Source organism: Canis lupus, chromosome 2 (assembly GCF_011100685.1).
Source record: "Canis lupus familiaris isolate Mischka breed German Shepherd chromosome 2, alternate assembly UU_Cfam_GSD_1.0, whole genome shotgun sequence".
Classification (NCBI taxonomy): Eukaryota; Metazoa; Chordata; class Mammalia; order Carnivora; family Canidae; genus Canis; species Canis lupus.
In genome coordinates this window covers 69,420,691-69,439,142 of record NC_049223.1, presented here as the reverse complement: position 1 = coordinate 69,439,142, position 18,452 = coordinate 69,420,691, and the positions used below count along the sequence as shown (strand labels likewise).

Sequence of the window (18,452 nt, the reverse complement as noted above, 5' to 3'; positions counted from 1 at the left end):
TATCAGAAGCCTCAGGAAGGTTCTGATTTCAGCTACTGCTGCACAATCAGGTCCTGGACTCAAAACCTGAGCTCAGCTTCCTTTTCCCTGGCGACAGTCCCTTACCTTTGAGAGGGAGATGATGCCAAGTTCTTTCTGCGACCGGCCCAGAGCTCCACCTGCAGACATTAGGTAGTACAGGCTCCCACCTGGCCTCCCTGGCCAAGCCTGTCCCGTAGCTGCCAATACCAACCAGTCTTAATGGCGCAAAGGTGGTGAAAGGAGGGTGAGCATCCTCAGGCACAGGTGGCAGGCCCACCTCTGTGAGCAAGAGCCTCCAGTAACCAGGTGAGCAAGCTAGGCTCCTGGACCAGCCTCCGTGAGTGAACATGGATGTGCCAGAGGAGGAAAGGGAAGGGGCCTCGAGAAGGGGAGGCTAAAACAGACCAGACGGCCAGAGAGGGCTTAGCTGCCATCCACCTCAAAAAGTTAGCTGCCCACTGGATTCGAATCTAGACCCCAGGCTCATGATGCGGAAAAGGCCAGAAAGAGTGAATGAAGAGCATCGTAACTGGGTCCCACCGCAGGGCACCAGCTTTTCCAGGATGTTCCCTGTGACTGATAGGCAAGTTCTCGGCCCAGGGAGGTGGATACCCTGATTTTTCAGTAGAAGTTGGAAATCTGGACGAACGATCTTGCTTTTGAAAGCACTAGGCAGGCTAAATACAACGTCTTTGGGTCAAAATGGACTCCAGAGCTATGGGTTTGCCACACTGGCCATATTCCAATTGTATCCCCACCCTCCTGTAAACAGAAACCCCAGCAAGCAGGAGAAAGGGTACAAAGAAGGAAAGGGTTACACTGGAGCGCTAATATTCAGGGGGAGGAGGAGTGAAAATAGAGGCACAGACTCAGATTCCAAAGTTCTGTATTTTTCAAAATAAAGATCACACATTGTTTAGAGACAATCTACACAAGAGTTACAAAAAATAGTTGCCCAGGCATAAGCATACACAGGTTTGTTAATTATACACATATGGTTACAAGTGTGCTTGCAAAAAAGTTCATTGGAAATATACACAAGGCTCTGGAAATGTACACCGTGTAGTGTTACAATTCTATATTCAAACAAGGAAAATTGACAGTATGTTACATTCACTTACAAGTAGACAAAATGCAAAATACAGTTCATCTTCTGTACAAAAAGGAAGGGCAATTCACACTTTACAAGGTGAGAGGGGCTCTGATTGTAAGGAAAGCTAGGGCGGGGCTGAACTTTGCACGTCCTTATGACTGTCACAAAATAAGCAAAACATTACTTTTTTAGGATTAAAAAAAAAAAAAACACTAGTGTGAACTGAATCATCTTGAATAACATTTAGAAAGGATCTTGCTACTGTGGGACTAGGTGACAAATAAAACCAAGCTATTTTTTTCCTTTTTAAACATTTAACTAGGCTGTATAAAGAACATTTATTCCTTCAAAAGAAAAAAAATTTACTTCTGGTTGAAATTACAATTTACAATATACAACACTATATGCTACGACCATAAAAGGTGTGAATATACACTGAATGCACAGGGCTGGCTAATTCTCTTTTCTTACCAAAAAACGTGTTTATGTTGATTCAAACTTCTCCACATTTACATTACAGGTATACAAATGTACAATTGTACAATCAAAAGTATGTTCGACTACTAGGGTACATTATAGATACAGATTAGACATCAAAACAAGAAAATACTACAAATTTGTATATATGCAAAGTCTACACCAAGTATACACTATATATTTATAGAAGCAAGACCAAAAGCAGAGTTGGATTTTTTTTTCTCATGCTAAATAATCAGATTTTGCCTTTCAATGTTAACAGAAAAAAATCCAGTAGGCAGTAAACAAATACACCCGCCCGGCCTTGAAAGACATCCTAGGAGCTCACATCTCCTCCTCACAAAACAGACTACACATCTTCTTCAGCATAATATATTGTCTCCAAAAAAGGCAATTTTTCGAAGTTTCATAAACTTAATGTCATAAACTGAAGCTTTAGCAACTCTAAAACAATTTTCATTATATATATATATATGTATATATATATATGTTTTATAAACAGTGTTAAATGCCAGTTTGGGGTCATTTAACAAAATTCAAATTTCTCAGGTTTTTTTGTTTGTTTTTGTTTTTTACTAAAATGAGGAGGTGGGGAAGAGCTATTTGCAAAACTTGCCAGCAAGGCAAAATGGGTTAAAAACCTTTTTTTTCTTTTTTTTTTTAACTTTTTTTGTTAAACCAACCACCCTGAAAGTTTCCACACGTGTGTAATATAGATACAACATTGAACAAAATATGTGGCCTCCCATGTACATTGGTTACCTATGTACAAGTATCCTATACACCAGTAAAACAACAGGGCAATTAGTCAATTAAAAAAAATAATTAGTACATGTTATGCGTAATAAAATTAAACAAATTTACAAAGGCTTTTCCACTTGTGGATTTGATTCCTTTTTTTGGAGGAGCAGGTAATCCTGGAGCAACCATTTACCCATTTCATCTTCTATACTAGAACATTTCTGGTTGCTGGTTGGATTTGCCAGTGGGCCAGTGAGGTCAGTGGGAATGAGGGGACAGGGTGACACTGCCTCAGATAATACCATTAGGGGGGCCACAGATGGGCCCTAAGTCAACGCCATTCTTCATGTAGTATTTCTCCAGCTTGGCCAAAATGTGCTTGCCATAGGTGTATTTGCGGAGAGTCGCGATGTGGGGCCGGATCTGGGGAGGAAGCACAGCTGGCGTTACTCTGGCCTGCAAACCACTTGTGGGCTCCTGCTATGCTCCCAGGCACCGAACTGTGCGTGTGAGTCCATGAGGCAACATCTTCCCCTGGTTCTGTCAAAGCACCGCAACTCTAGTACTACAGTGACCCATCTGAGCGGGCGAAGGAGGAGCTCCTGAGTACTGACCAGGGACACGAGGGCTCTGGAGGCAGCTGGCCACAGACTACTTCCAGGTCAGAATCCAGAACATATGCATCCTGACAACCACATCACTGCTGCATGGCACCCTCTGAGGCCTGCTTCCAGCCCCTCTGGCCCCACTCAAGGCACCTGGCTCCCTTTAGCAGCAGGGGGTGGTGTGTGTTCTCTTCTGGGCAACATGAACCCTGAGTATACCACCTGACACAGAGGATCCCAGAAAACTACTAATGACAACTATAAACATGACTAGTGTGGGCCAGGCACTGATCATTTAAGCCTCATACGACAGGTGTTAATTATCCCCATTTTATTGATGAAACCCAAAGGTACACTGCTTAAGTGGCACATCCCAGGCCAGATGGCTAATAAGGCACAGGTGTGTGGCCCTGCAACAGTGATTGTTCTGCCCACGGTGCCAGTCTGGCCCCTCACCGTCTCACACCCTGGACACGAGAGGTGCTTCCTCACTGGAGCCAGCCTTCCTCTGCCGGGAGCTCATGGAGTTTTCTAGGTGCCCTGGTTACAGCGTGGAGCACGCCACCTTTACAATCACTGGCTTAGCCACCGACGGTTCCACAGTGAAGGACCATCCTTTACCAGCCTGCTACTCCATCCTGATGTGCACTTGCACACTCAAACACACTGGACACCTACACCAGGGTAGATGGACACTCTCCACATTGACAGCTGCACGCAGGCCACCATTTCTGTCTGGTTGGCCAGGTCGTCAAAGCAAGGCAGTGTCGAGTAGCTCCAGACACCATTTGTTGTGCCACAGGACATGGACCCACCGCAGCTACTGCGTTCTCACCTTCAAGCCCATGTGGGGAACCATTAACAGCCCTGGGTCCAATTCTGAGCTGTGTGACCCAGAGCACTCGCCTCACTGCCTCTGTAAAAAGAGCATGAGATACTGCTACACTTTCATTTGGGCTGTAGTGATAACTATAGACATGGCTGTTTTTCTGACAGTAGGACATGAGCTTCAGGACCTCCTTGCTTTTTGGTGGCTCTCCTTTTAGAAACATTAATGACATTCACATTCAATTCTTTCATCTCTCTGTCCCTGGGACTGGTTGGCTGCTAAGTCCAGCCACAGAACTTTTATCCTTCTCCTTTCCAAGAAACTAACGACTCTTGTGCACATATGTGTACACTGTGGTCGACCATTTTTTACTTGATTTGGTAGGAGGTGGAAAGTAATCAACCTGCTCCACTGTCACCTCTTGTTAAAAAAGGACACTCTCTAGCAGCGAAAGCTAGAAAACTCTTTAGTTTTCTGGATCCATGGGACTCTTCTTTCAACTCCCTCCATCAGCCAACTTGCCAACCCCCATTCTGTCTACTTGTCTTCAACCCCAAAGCTGTCACACCTCTTGGCTTTACCATCCAGCCTCCTCACTGCTTCCTCTCTTCTAAATTACTCACCAGCCAGGACAATTATGTGCACCACAGACCTGCCCTACTGTACATACTTTACTTCTTCAAACACACAGTCTTGTCTCCTGCTTCCAAGCCTTTGTATACCAGGTTCCCTCTGCCTGGAGAGGTTCAGAGCTTTATTCAAATGTCACTCTCTTGGGGAGCCTTCTCTGTACCCCCACATCAGAAGAGTCCCTGACACATTTTCACACGGTCCTCCCCAATATTTCCTCAATATCACTGCCACGATCTATACACAGTACTGTCATATTCACAAGTACCAGCGCCCTGCTGATAGGAGGGCTTATCTAAGTACACACACCAGTATCTGTCAAGTGAGTGAGTGAATGAATGAATGAATGAATGGACATACTTAAAACTTCTGTATGTTTCCAATATGGTTGCTGCCTGATGCGCATATCCAGAAGCCTGACAGCCGGAAGGCCTCTGGGCCTCTGGACTCCCCCAGCCTTCAGTCGCCATTGCCAACATCACTGAGATGCTTCACTGTGTCAGGCTGTGTTTTGAACTGGAGACGGCGGGTACCTTGTCTGGCTCAGAGCTTTTTGAGTCCATAACAAAGATTCTCATTACCGAACTTTGTTCTCAGTGAGGGCAAGTGGCTCATCATTGCCAGACGGTGGCCAACACCTCCGCTGAGAAGGGCAGGGTGAGTCCAGAGCCCAAAGGCCGAGGGTTCAGGTTAGAGGCATGAACACAGCTGCAGCATGCCTGCCTGTGGGTGTGTTTTGCCTCCCAAGCCATGGGGGCTATGTGGGGCTGGCTGGACCAACTCTGAGACTGTTCCAGAACCCTGGAACAAAGGTGTTCCTGGGCTGCTTCAGGTGCTTTCAGCTCAGCACCCTGACCCCACCCCCCACTCCACCCCACCCCCACCCCCACCCCCACCACCTAACAGTTCAGACTTCTGTCCCTTTTCTCTTCACTCCTCCTCAGCCTGGACTTTCCCTCCCTCGAAGCCTCGTGCACGTGTGCTCATGTGCTCACCACCGCTCTTCCCCATACTGTGCTCTGTGGGCTGGGACCAGGCTCTGTCATTTCCGTGCTGATGCCTGGCACAGAGTGGGCCCCGGGTGGATATATCAGTGAAAGGTGGTGGAGTAAGTAAGAGGAAAGAGTGAGAAAAGGAAACAAGGGAAGCAGGCTGATCTGTTGGACTGAAAAGCTGGTCTCCTAGGAGCAGAGGAGTAGAAGCATACCCTGAGGATCACAGAGGGAAATCCCTCACAAAAATGGAGTTTAAGACTCTTTTGCACCAGTGAGCTACTGAAACATGGAGACAATGGTCACTCTAGATAAAAGGAAATAGAAATAGGAGTACAGTATGAGACACTGTCCAGTGACAAACTCTACAAAAAGAAGATGTCTACCTTCATTTGCCTTTCAGAAATGTTAAGAATGTCAGGCCTCAAACTCTTAAGTGATATCTGCCCACCCTGGCCAGCCCACCTTATGCATGACGATCTTGCGCTGGGCTGGCTCTGCCACATCGATCATCTTCTGGACCACGTAGTTGGCATACTGGTCCTTCATCATGGTGTATAAGGCACTGTGGGGACCGTCATTCATGGTGCATACCTCGTCGATAAGCACAGCACGCTCTGTGCGGGACGCATGAGTGACACACTTCTCCACAACGTTGCTGTAATGAGACAAATTCAGGGACAACTCTTAGAACAAAGACCTTGGTTGGTAGGCTGTGCTTGCCTGGCTTCTGCCCTGACCTCACAGTCAGAAGTGAAAGAGAGCTGGACACTTTTGGAAGATCGATTCACCAACTACCTAGCTCTATGAGAGTCTCCCTTTGCCACCCATGGCTGCCAATGTGAGCCATGGCTGAGACCAGGTCTTGGGAGAATGCCAGGACCAACCCTCTCACAGGTGAGGGGAACAAGCCCAGGTAAGTGAAGGGACTCACATACAAGGCTCACATGACTGCTTCAAAGCTGCACTTGTTAACAATTATAATTTCAACACAACCAAAATCCATGAATTCTCTCCTTTCTGAGTGTACTGATGTCAAGAACAAGTCTTCCTTATGTCTCTATGTCTAGTGTCAACCACAGAGAGTGGCAACTGAGAGAGAAGGCCCTGCAGACTTATTCAAGGACGGCATAAGTGGGAACCATAGCACTCATCCAAAAGCCTCATGCTGCCTCTTCAGAGTCTAAGAACAACCCTATCAGTTTGCCGGCATTTCTAAACATTTCACAAACACATCGTCTTGGGAAAGGAAAACAGGAATGTGCCTACACTAAATCTAGAGGGGCCAGAGAGAGTGATTAAATTACACACAGATGTGCGAATGGGTACTTACCATTGAGGCCTGACTGATCTCATTAATGCTTGTTTTTAAAAACCAACACTACTATGCATCTGTGGCTCTCTGGGTATGAGGAAGTTGTGTGATGTCAAAGAACAATAGGTATTATTCATATTTGTACTGCTGGAGCCAATACGTGGCAAAGAGGACATCTGGTGGGTCAGTGTGCAACTGAAGGTTTTGCAGAGAGTTCATGGTTAGGGGAAGAGCTGCTCTGGATCACAGTATACTAACACTGAAAAGCAACTTAAAAGAGTCCAGATCTAGTTAATGCAGGAAGCTCTTCTGTGACAGTCCTGAAAGATGGCCACTTAGTCTCTGCTTGGGAATTTCTCATAAGCTGGAAGTAATAACTTTCTAGGGCAACCTACCACATGGGCGAATGGCTCTATAAAGCCCTCTTTACATACTGAAGCAAAAGTGCTCTCCCCTAAAATATCACTTATTTGTCTTAATTTTGCCTTCAGAGACTGAAAAAGGAGACGTATACCTACTTCCAAAGTCCCTTAAGGCAGGGGGACTCGGTCTTACTCCTTCGAAGGGCCAGCCCTCTGGATATCTGAATAGTCCAGTAACTATCACCAGAAAAATTCCCCATTCCACAAGTCCTTATACCATAAGGGGGTGCTGTTCCATGGAGTTCTCAGTGGTATCTCATTTTGAACACTGAGTTTATATATATGCTTTTATTTAGAAAACAAAATTCCAAGGGCACCTGTGTGGCTCTTGGTTTTGGCTCAGGCTGCGATCTTGGGGTCATGGGATCAGGCCTTGTACTCAACTCAAAGTCTGCTTGGGATTCTCTCTATCCCTTTGCCCCTCCCCATCCATGCACACTTTCTCTTTCTCTCAAATAAAATCTTTAAAAAGAAAAAGGAAACAAAATTCTCAAGCTAAAGTGTCAAGAACTCCCATCCTATTCGTCATTTCTTCAACCTTTCTTAAAATACACAATGTCTGTCAAGTCTAGTGAGCTAACCAATCAAGTCTAATTAAGACAACAGCCTCTCCCTCTGACACATCATCACAGAAAATTTTTTTTTTACCCACCTTCCTTCTACAGCACTATGCAACTACTATACAGTACTACTCTAGTGTGATTTCAAAGTATGGCACTCTGGAAGTGAATCTCCTAGTAGCCATTGGCTTCTCCCTTAACAAAGAAAAAAAGGGAGTTAAGATTACTAATCTCGTTCAGAGAGCTTTACAAAGCCAGTCATGATCTCCAAATATTCTGGCAAAGGACTCATCACTTTTCAGGACTACTTGGTTGGACTGTATCTTCATCCATTTCAGGCCTGCTTCCTCCCACAAATTGGTCAGGATTAAAATAGGACTTCCTACTAAACTGGATTGGGGACAGGACACTCATTCTTCTGCGTACAAGACTCACAATCCTTAACACTGACCTGTCTTCCAAGAAAGCAAGCAGGTAAATCAGCTACACCATGGGATCCCACTTGGCCAAAGACTTCCACCTAAAGTTTATTCTAGGCATTCTGAAACTATAGTTCCCAGCCCATTTGTGGGTGGTGAGATCAATTTAGTGATTTGTGACCAGCTTTCTCTTAAAAAAAAAAAAAAAAATGAAACAGAACAGTAAGTATCACAATTAATCATGGACAATGCCGTTTCATTTACACGTGTATGCATGCATGTGCCTGTGCATGCAAAGTCAATGACAGTTTTACTTTGGGGGGTGGGGTCACCATTAAAACTGTTAGAAAGTTACTACTCTATTTTATTGTTTTATTTCTATTGATCTATTTCCAAGTGTATCAGCTCTTCTGTTATCTCTAATTGGCTGTTGCTATGGCCACACAGTGAATCCTACTTCAGAGGATTTATTTTTCTATTCTAAAATTTCCATTTTGTTCTTTTTATAATAAAGCTAATTCTCTACTAACTTTTCATTCATTAGGATCATATCTTCCTTTACATCTTTGATTGTAATTAAAATAGGGGCTTTATAAACCTTCTCTGCTAATGCCAATATCTGGGTGGTCTGGAACTAGCTGGACTTTTTTCTTCCTTGTTCTGTTTTTTCTTGACTATAGGCCATATCACATCTTCCTGCTTTCTAGACATAATAAATGACACACAGTAGAGCGTGAGTTTTATTACATTCCCCCAAAGATATTACTTCCCCAACTCCTTCATTTAGTGCAGATGACTTGGCTGAACTCAAACTGTAAGCTTCTCCCATGTTAGAGGACTCATTTCTCTCACCCTCAGCTGGGCTGCCTCAAATTCTTCCCACGCAAACATGGTTTAAGAGCCAAGCAGGCATTTGGGAAGTTTACATGTGGGCCTCTCCTTCCCTGGTTCTCTTCCTTTCCAGGATTTCTACGATCACTCTGTCACTCTCACTGCCATGGTGGACTGTCCCTAACTACCTTCTGGAAACACTGGAAATATTTTTTATCCGTCCGAACTTTAGAAGCCCAGCATGGAACAGAATGGGAACTGCCTACAGGCAAAAAGCAAATTAAAACTCGGAAATTTCCTGATTACAGTCAACAATACTATATTATAAAAAAGTTAAGACACTAGATCTTAGGTGTTCTAAGACAAACAAGAAATGGTAATTATAGAAGATGATAAGGGTATTTAGCTAACGGTACTGTAGTAATCATATTGCAATATATAAAACCAAAACGTTACACACCTCAAACTTACACAATGGTACTTGTCAATTATATCTCGATACAACTTAATACAAAAAGAAAAATCAAAAGGGATGGAGGAGGGTGAGAAGGGAAGAGTCCCCCAGTCAGTGTAATTACCCCTTCCAAGTATCAACAAGTCTTCCCCCCTCCTTCAACCCCTTCTGGTATCTACCTATTCCTGGCCACTCTCTAGTAGCTTAATGCCTTCAGGAAGGTTTTTGGCATTTTGTCCACAATTTTTAGTTGTTATCTGTGTGAGGATTAGGCCCAAAGTAGCTACTCGTTCATTACCAGATTGCAAGTCTGTTGTAATATTAATACTTACACCCGAGAGTGAGACAGTAAATACACTAGAAAGAAAGAAAAAAGTAAACAGAGGACAGTGACCCAAGGAAGAGTTCTAAGAGATTCTGCCCCGACTTCCCTAGTCCTGCCAAATGTCAAAAAAAGGCAAGACAAGGTCACAGAGATCCTGATACAGTCAGGCTGCTGAGACACTGGACCTATGATATGAGTGTTTTTATTTCTTTTCTCTCTTTTCCATGCTACAACGTTACAAAATTTCAAAACTTAGAGATGAACAATTTAAAAATATCAAGGTAGTCATGCCTGCTTTGTAATCTATCCAAAAAACCAGAGATATTCCCAATATCCCCCAAATAGTCCCCACAATGCAAATTACTATATTGTATGCTGTAGGGTACACACATCCCACTTAGAAAGGCCATATTGCTAATGCCTTGGAAAGGCCATCAATTTCTTCTCCAACCATTGCTAATCATAAGTCACCAAAAACATCTTTCACAATCTGGGATAACTGGTTCATTTTATTCTTGACCTAGCACAATACGAAGACTAGAAAAGAGACTCCAAGAAAGATTACTATATATGTAGATAGGGCACACTGTCTCTTAATTTTGGCACTGGAGTGGAAACTGAGTAAAGAACATTTCATATTCCGAACAAGTGAGTTGTGTCCAGTTCACCAAAGTACAAGATTTAAGTTCTTTAGCAACAACATACTTCCCAGATTACAAAGTGGAGTGAGGAGGCATATAAGGGACCTGCCTTGTTAGATACTTTATAGTAGAACCATTTGACTTTTTAAGCTGTGTATACTTTGAGAAAAATAAACATTTAAAAAAAGAGAAGAATGAAAACTCATTCTTTCTCTCAAGACCGTCTCTTCTGGAAAATGGAGTCCACGTGATTGAAAGCACACACCTTGCAAATTTGTGCTGACTCAATACAAGCACATTGCCTCGGATTTCTGCTACAATTTTACTTTTGTCCTCAGGACGGCCATGCTCCAATACGTGCTGAATCACATAATTTCCATACTGATCCTGTTTGAGAAACAGAAATAAACTTTATGTAAAAATGAGTTCTGTGGATTATCTAAATCTTGTATCTAATCAAAACCTACCTACCTTCCTAGTACACCATGACAGCTTACCTGAATAATAATGAATACCTAGGAATTTTAAAAACAGATAGGGAGTGACAATTTTTTCCCTTATCATTACAAAAGAGGAACATATTACCAGATGATGGAACATTTCTGTACATATTTATGCCCAAAGGTTCCTAGTTGGTTTCTTCATAAACTATTAGACACAAAAGAGTAGGCCTCCTCTCGCTTTAAAAAAAAAAAAAAACAAAAAAATAAAATAAATAAAATAAAATAAAATAAAATAAAATAGAAACAGGAGGAAATAGGTACAAATAAAGAGCGAGCTATTCTTCTCTCAAACAGAAATGTAATCTCTAAGAAAAATGTGAAACAATGTTTATGTCCAACAAAACAGACAATACATTAAATAACATCACAAGCATTCAATAGATACACTAACTCATCTAAAGTTAAAGGTACTTTGAGAGAGGGATGCCTATGTGGCTCAGTGTTGAGCATCGGCCTTTGGCTCAGGACATGAGATCCTGGGTCCTGGGATTGAGTCCCACATCGGGGTCCCTGCAGGAAGCCTGCTTCTCTCTTTGCTTATGTCTCTGCCTCTCTTTCTCATGAATAAGCAAACAAATCTTAAAAAAAAAAAAAAAGAAAAAAAAAAAAAGAAAGGTACTTTGAGAGAATACATGTGTATAAGGAGGCAAAAATATTTATTTGTAAGATTGAAAAAATTAAGAATGTTCAAATTATACTATTAAACACAAGTGCAAAGGCCAAATGTGTTTGCTTCTGGATGACAGGATTATGGATGATTTCTTTTGTTGCTATCTGCACTTCCAATATTTTTCTCCAATGAGATTTAATACATTTATAACCTCACATCTTCCACTAAAACATACAATAAATTCTAACAAAAATGCTGCTTCAGTACAATAATACTACATGTAGAAAGTGTTTTATTGGTTACTGTGATGTTGGAAGAAATTTTTAGAGGCAGAAGTAAAAGAAAGTATTAGCTAAAAAGATGTCAACCTTACCCACTTAGTTCATCTGAAATGATGAAGTTAAGACCCAGAGATAAAATGGCCTACACCTAAGGTGATACCACTAGCCAGTCAACAAAAAGCTGGCAAGCAGTGCTCTTCACTCCAAGGCCCCAGGCTCTCTTCATCACCCATATTAATAAAGCACAAACCAGGATGATAAACAAAAACTTGCCCCAAAGCTTCAATGGGCATTTTAAACACATTAGTATTAACTCTTCTGGAACGGCTGGATACCTGTGCTGAGAAAACACACAAGCTCTGGGCCTGCATGAGCCCACGGGTGTTTGCAGTTACTCTACTAGCAACTCCACTACCTGTACAAGTTGCTCTGTGTGCTGGTGAAGCTCCTCTAAAATAGGGAGTGTCTGGTCAGGGAGACAGTGCTCCAGGATCCTCTGAATCACTCGGCAGCCATAAGGATGCGTGGACAAAGCAAATACCTAGGGCAGATGAACACAAATAATAAAGCCAAAAATGACAGTTGTCACTTTCAATGCCTTGGTGTTGTTCATATACATTGTTCCATTAAATCTTCCCAAAGACTCAGAGAGCAAGAGAGAGAGAGTGAGGATTATTCTCAGCATATGGAAGAGAAAACTGAAGCTCCCAGGAAGTTTCTACAGTGTCCTTCCAGTCATACAGATAGTTACTGACAAAGCCAGGATATTATGTCTTAGTCTGACTCAAAAGCCCAAATTATAAATATGGCACATTTGAGTTCGTTCTACAAATAATAAGAAGTGTATGTATGCATGTGTGTAAACCCCTTTCAGGACTATCCTAGGAATGCACCGATGTACATAAACTCAGAGGTGAAAAGGACTTTTCCATGAAGCCTAGAATGAACACAGAATTAGTCAAGGTTATAAAAAACCATAGTTAAGAGGCCACAGTGTCCAAGGACAGTGTTAAAAACAGAAAAACAAAGGGTTAGGATCAAATGTTTTCACCTAACCACACTGCAGTCTGCTAAATTTAATTAGGGTGGTTTCCAGCAATAAGCAAGAAAAGGTTCCTCGTTTGTTGAGTCTGGAAGATAAGCACATGGGCTTCTGCTCTGGGCCACTCAATCCCAATTCTGGCCTTCCTAGGAAGTATGATATGGAGCAACCTGTACCTCCAGTCTGTTATCAAGAATAATCATAGGGGGTGCCTGGGTGGCTCATCTGGTTGCGCATCTGACTCTTGGTTTTGGCTCAGGTTTGGGTCTGCTTGAAGATTCTCTCTGGCCCTCCCCTGTGTGCTCACTCAAGCGCGCTTTCTATCAAATAAATAAATAAATCTTAACCAAAAAAAAGGGGGAGAATCACAGGAATAATAGTAACAGCAGCCCACACTAGATGTTAACCAAGTGTCAGCACACTAAGTGCTTTCTTTTTTTTTTTACACTAAGTGCTTTCTATATGGTTTTTAATATGTAGTTGTGTAACTGTGCACTTCCACAGTATAAAGTATGGTTCTGCTCAATTTTATAAAAATGCTAAAAACTCAGTCTGTAACTAATTAACTTATTTCACTCAACATTATTATGTTTCAAGTATTTACTTCTGGGATGCCTGGATGGCTCAGCAGTTGAGTGTCTGCTTTCAGCTCAGGGCATGATCCTGGGTCCAGGGATCAAGTCCTGCACCGGGCTCCTTGCAGGGAGCCTGCTTCTCCCTCTGCCTATGTCTCTGCCTCTCTCATGAATAAATAAATAAAATCTTTAAAAATAAAACAAAACAAAAACATTTACTTCTACCATGGAGCTTCTGCTGGGCAAGTGCTTGAGCCTGTTACTTTAATTTCCGTCTAACCCTCTGCTGAAAGATATCTAGATTATTTAGTCTTTCTTAGGAGAATAAGGCTGCTTTCAACATATCTAAATAGTCTCCTAGTATCCACATGTAGGTCTTCCATCAGGTACACACCTAGGCTAGGAATGCCAGGTCACAGGAAATATAAATGTTGAACTTTGAAAGTGGATGCAGAATGATTTTTCAAACAGTTGTGCTAACATCTCTTCCCACCACCAGTGATCAGATCCCACATTCCTGCCAGGGCACAGCAACCAGTGGGTGAACAGTGATCTATCATCTGTGCCCTTATTTTCCATCTTCCTGATTACTGACAGAATTATTCTTTTGTATGTCTCCTGCAGATTGGTGCATCTTTTGTCTGTTAGTGCTTATGATCCATTTTAGCACTAATTTATACTATACTCTTTGATTACAGGAATTCTTTACCTATTTGTTATTAATTCTTTAGTAGCAGTTTTGTCTTAAAGATATTCTCTCCCTTTTTGGTGGTGTAGTCCTTTTACTTTCCTGGTTATCTATTTTGATAAATGTAAGATTTTAACTTTAAAGTAAACAGATCAACTCTTTTCTCATTAATTCAGAAAACCCAAACTACCCTCTAGGTTAACACCTGCAATCTCCTTACCACTGTTAAAAATTGAGCAAACCCCAAAACCTAAACAACTCTAAAATCCCCTTTCAAGCTAGGCTTAGCAGTACACATGACCACACCTGAAAATCTACTTAGTGTTTATCACTTTTTCCCTTTTAAAAACAAAAACAAGAAACAATTTCAAAGACCCAAGAAGATGTGTATTTTATTCTCTGTTCCATGTTGCTTAGGAGGGTGTGAGGACAATGTTTGGGGAAAGAGAAGTTAATGACAATAGCCAATTACGAGGCAATTCTGGAAAAATCATGGTATAAGAAAATATCAGCTCTGCTTGGAAGCTGGTGCTAAGAGCATAGGGGCTCTTATGACATACAAGTAAACAGAAGAAACTAGAAGCTATCTCTAATAGGTGTGGTCACTTGGGGGACACCCCACAAATGCTACCCTATTCTCTGCTCACAGTGGAAAACACCCAAAAACTTGTTTCCTTTGTTTCTTTCTTAATTCACTTACCTGCCCCTTAAACGCATCAATAATAAACTGCAAAGACTGGGGCTGCACACATTCGATGCACTTCTGAACCACGTGATTACCATTCTGGTCTTTCACACACTTCAGGACGTGGCCGTCTAGCTCCCGAACCATCTCATTCTATTAGGAGGCAAGGAAAGAAAGCACCACCAGAATCACAGCAAGCCAAACACCTAGACAGTCAACAGTCTCCTTACCAAACACAAAGCACTAGGCAGGGAATCTATGATAATGAAGTGCAACCACCCAGCTGTGGCACTGTGACAACACGGCATAGCCAAATGAGGAGGACTGCAGTGTTTCCATGTATCAGCAAATTTCCTATAACAGTAATTTGTCTTTAAAAAAAAGTTCTCTAACTTACAAAAGACCTCGGAGACTTTTTAAAAATGGAGACATCTATAGAAAGGAACCTGTATAAAGTATACTGTACTAGAGAATTTCCGATTATAATTTATCATGTTCTTAACATGACAATTCTGTAAGGTAAGCGTTAATAAGAAGAGTCAATCTACAGCTTACGGTGTAGGCTACATGTATCTCTAAGTGCTTAACCTATAATGACTCAATGAATCCTCATTAACAATCCTATACACAGGATACTATTATAGATGAAAAAAACTAGGTAGAGACAAAGTATTTGAGTTATAAAAATCATAGACCTACACTGCCCAAGATTCAAACCCAAGTAATCTGGTCCCTGCGTGGTAAAACAGTGTGGGTCAGTGAAGCACTTGTCAGTCAGCTATATATGATCCTGAACATACTCTTCACCCACATATGTGGGAGGTGACTGAGAGGGAGGTTAAGGAACCAAGGGGGTCAAGAATATAGAGAGCGACTAACCCAGAATTCTAACCCAGGTCTGTAACTCCAATGCGATCTTTCGACCAGGCAAGCAACAAGCATGGCAGGAACAGTACTCTCAGGAAATACAGAAGACCAGACGTGGAGATGTGCGAGTGTGTAAGAAAAACTGGGAATACTGGAAAAGACCAGACACTGGAGTTGTGAGAGTGTGTGATTGAGCGTGTGAGCAAGTATGTGTATGTAAGAAATGAGTGGAGATGACAAGGGTATAGAAAAAGAGATGTTAAGAGTTTCACTGATTCCTTTCTTAACACCTAATACCTGCACTATGACTGGGCCCTGGCACCTGCTGCCCAATCCCCTTGCTGTATCCAATCTCTATCCGATCTTCTGTGCTGAGTATGTATTTATGGCAGAAACTACAAGCCAGTCCACAAAGGTGACATTTATGAAAACAATGTCTGGGATGTGAAATATGTCAAAGAAATTAAGAGATTATCCCATTAAAGGAATTCAAGATTACAATGCCAGGGACTAAACAAGCCAAAGGCACAGAGTCAGGAAAGTTTCCTAAAGCAATTAATCAAATGTCAAAAAAAAAAAAAAAAAAAAAAAGAACAAAACAAAAAACAAAACACATTTACTCTGGAAATATAATTATGGGAATCATAAGTTAAGAATGATAGCTATATATAAAGAGAAAGATATGAACACTTTTAATCAAGATAAAGGGGAGGTGGGTAGCCTGGGTAGCTCAGTGGTTTAGCGCCACCTTCAGCCCAGGGAGTGATCCTGGAGACCCGGGATCGAGTCTCATGTTGGGCTCCCTGCATGGAGCCTCCTTCTCCCTCTACCTGTGTCTCTGCCTTTCCCTGTGTCTCTCATGGATAAAATAAATAAAATCTTCTTTAAAAATAAATGAATGAATGAATGAATGAATGAATGAATGGGAGGTGGCTTCCTTGCATATATTCTGGAGCCCAAAAACTTGACTGGTGAGGAGTTAATTTCACTTGAAATAAAAAACTTGTCTCCAGAAAACAGTCAACTATTCAAACCAGGAAGAATCATACTAGGCCCGGAACAAGGTAGGCAAAGAGGCCAGACCAGAAAAAAATACAAAGAAATACAGGATAGAAAACATAACTCAACAGGGAGAGCAAGGAAGTGAAAAACTTAACTAACAGGGTACCTGGGTGGTTTAGTCCATTAAGCGTCTGCCTTCCGCTCAGGTCATGCTCTCAGGGTCATGAGATGGAGCAGCACATCAGGCTTCCTGCTCAGCAGGGAGTCTGTTTCTGCCTCTTCCTCTACCCTCCCCCACCCCTCATTTTAAGTAAATAAATAAAATCTCTTTAAAAAAAAAAAAAGGGAAAGAAAAAGAATAGAAAAAAAGCCTACTACAGTGTAGCCATCCAATCAGAACAGAGAAAACAGTAAAAATCTGAGAAGATGGAAACTAAATCAACAATTTATCATGGTCAGGAGAGGACAAAGATGAGGAAATGGGGAAACACCTGGGAAATTACAATATTCCTCCTGCTTTTTCTGAGCAAGTGAGCATTTCAATCAAAAAGAAAGTAAGAAACTCCATGTTCAAAAGAAATGAGAAAATTTAAGAGGAAAAATTCAACCATGAAATTTCCATCAGGAAAATTAAAACTGATAATGATCGGAACATTCAAAGAAAAAGAGTACTAGCTCTGCCCCTGACTCTATTTCCTCAGAGACAACAGTATGTCATAGCCACTGCGCCTCCAGTGCTGAGCACTAAATGAACTCCACACCTGCCTATGTGTCCCCAACATCTCCACCTTTACCAGCACCCTGATGCGCATATCCAGAAGCCTGACAGCCGGAAGGCCTCTGGGCCTCTGGACTCCCCCAGCCTTCAGTCGCCATTGCCAACATCACTGAGGTGCTTCACTGTGTCAGGCTGTGTTTTGAACTGGAGACGGCGGGTACCTTGTCTGGCTCAGAGCTTTTAGAGTCCATAACAAAGATTCTCATTACCGAACTTTGTTCTCAGTGAGGGCAAGTGGCTCATCATTGCCAGACGGTGGCCAACACCTCCGCTGAGAAGGGCAGGGTGAGTCCAGAGCCCAAAGGCCGAGGGTTCAGGTTAGAGGCATGAACACAGCTGCAGCATGCCTGCCTGTGGGTGTGTTTTGCCTCCCAAGCCATGGGGGCTATGTGGGGCTGGCTGGACCAACTCTGAGACTGTTCCAGAACCCATGGGCTGCTTCAGGTGCTTTCAGCTCAGCACCCTGACCCCACCCCTACCCCCACCACCTAACAATTCAGACTTCTGTCCCTTTTCTCTTCACTCCTCCTCAGCCTGGACTTTCCCTCCCTCAAAGCCTCGTGCACGTGTGCTCATGTGCTCACCACCGCTCTTCCCCATACTGTGCTCTGTGGGCTGGGACCAGGCTCTGTCATTTCCATGCTGATGCCTGGCACAGAGTAGGCATAAGGTGGATATGCCAGACCAGGCACTGGGCAGGCACTCTCTTGGGAAAAGGTGGTGGAATGAATGAGTAAGGAAGAAGTGAGGGAAAATTGTAGGTGGGCTACGTCATCTAAGTTTGATTTATTGGAGTGGTCAGTTCTAGCATTTTACCTGCTTTAATTCCTGCCAAAACACTCACCTGTAAAATTGCACCTACTAAGGACTGGTCAATAAGAAGAGTGTTTGAAACCAATGGCTTTAACAGACACTTGATCTACTGTAAATTTACACAATTAACTGCACAGTTCATGCCTGCCACTCACAGAAAGGCAACCACAAGCACCAAAAAAAAAAAAAAAACCCAAACCAACCAACAAACAAAAAAACAAAAACTGTACAAGTAAACTAAAGACTGACAAAT

General features: G+C 42.4%; 1 protein-coding gene and 2 non-coding genes across 22 annotated transcripts in view; all 3 read right to left on the bottom strand.

Annotated features, from left to right (window-relative positions):
• Nucleotides 1-890: 890 nt before the first annotated feature.
• Nucleotides 891-18,452, bottom strand: part of PUM1 (pumilio RNA binding family member 1) — a 134,080-nt gene continuing 116,518 nt past the window's right edge. For all 20 annotated transcript variants that reach the window (XM_038531319.1, XM_038531321.1, XM_038531328.1 and 17 more), the window contains 5 exons: nt 14,755-14,892; nt 12,165-12,290; nt 10,621-10,742; nt 5,854-6,046; nt 891-2,755 (listed from right to left, as the gene is read on the bottom strand). In XM_038531319.1, coding sequence (XP_038387247.1) covers nt 2,624-2,755; nt 5,854-6,046; nt 10,621-10,742; nt 12,165-12,290; nt 14,755-14,892 — 711 coding nt within the window. In that variant the 3' untranslated portion in view covers nt 891-2,623. The remainder of the gene's footprint in view (nt 2,756-5,853; nt 6,047-10,620; nt 10,743-12,164; nt 12,291-14,754; nt 14,893-18,452) is intronic.
• On the bottom strand, nt 4,934-5,021 carry LOC119870556. The gene has a single exon (XR_005356226.1). It is a non-coding gene; the product is annotated as a small nucleolar RNA SNORD103/SNORD85 (small nucleolar RNA).
• Nucleotides 17,552-17,639, bottom strand: LOC119870557. The gene has a single exon (XR_005356227.1). It is a non-coding gene; the product is annotated as a small nucleolar RNA SNORD103/SNORD85 (small nucleolar RNA).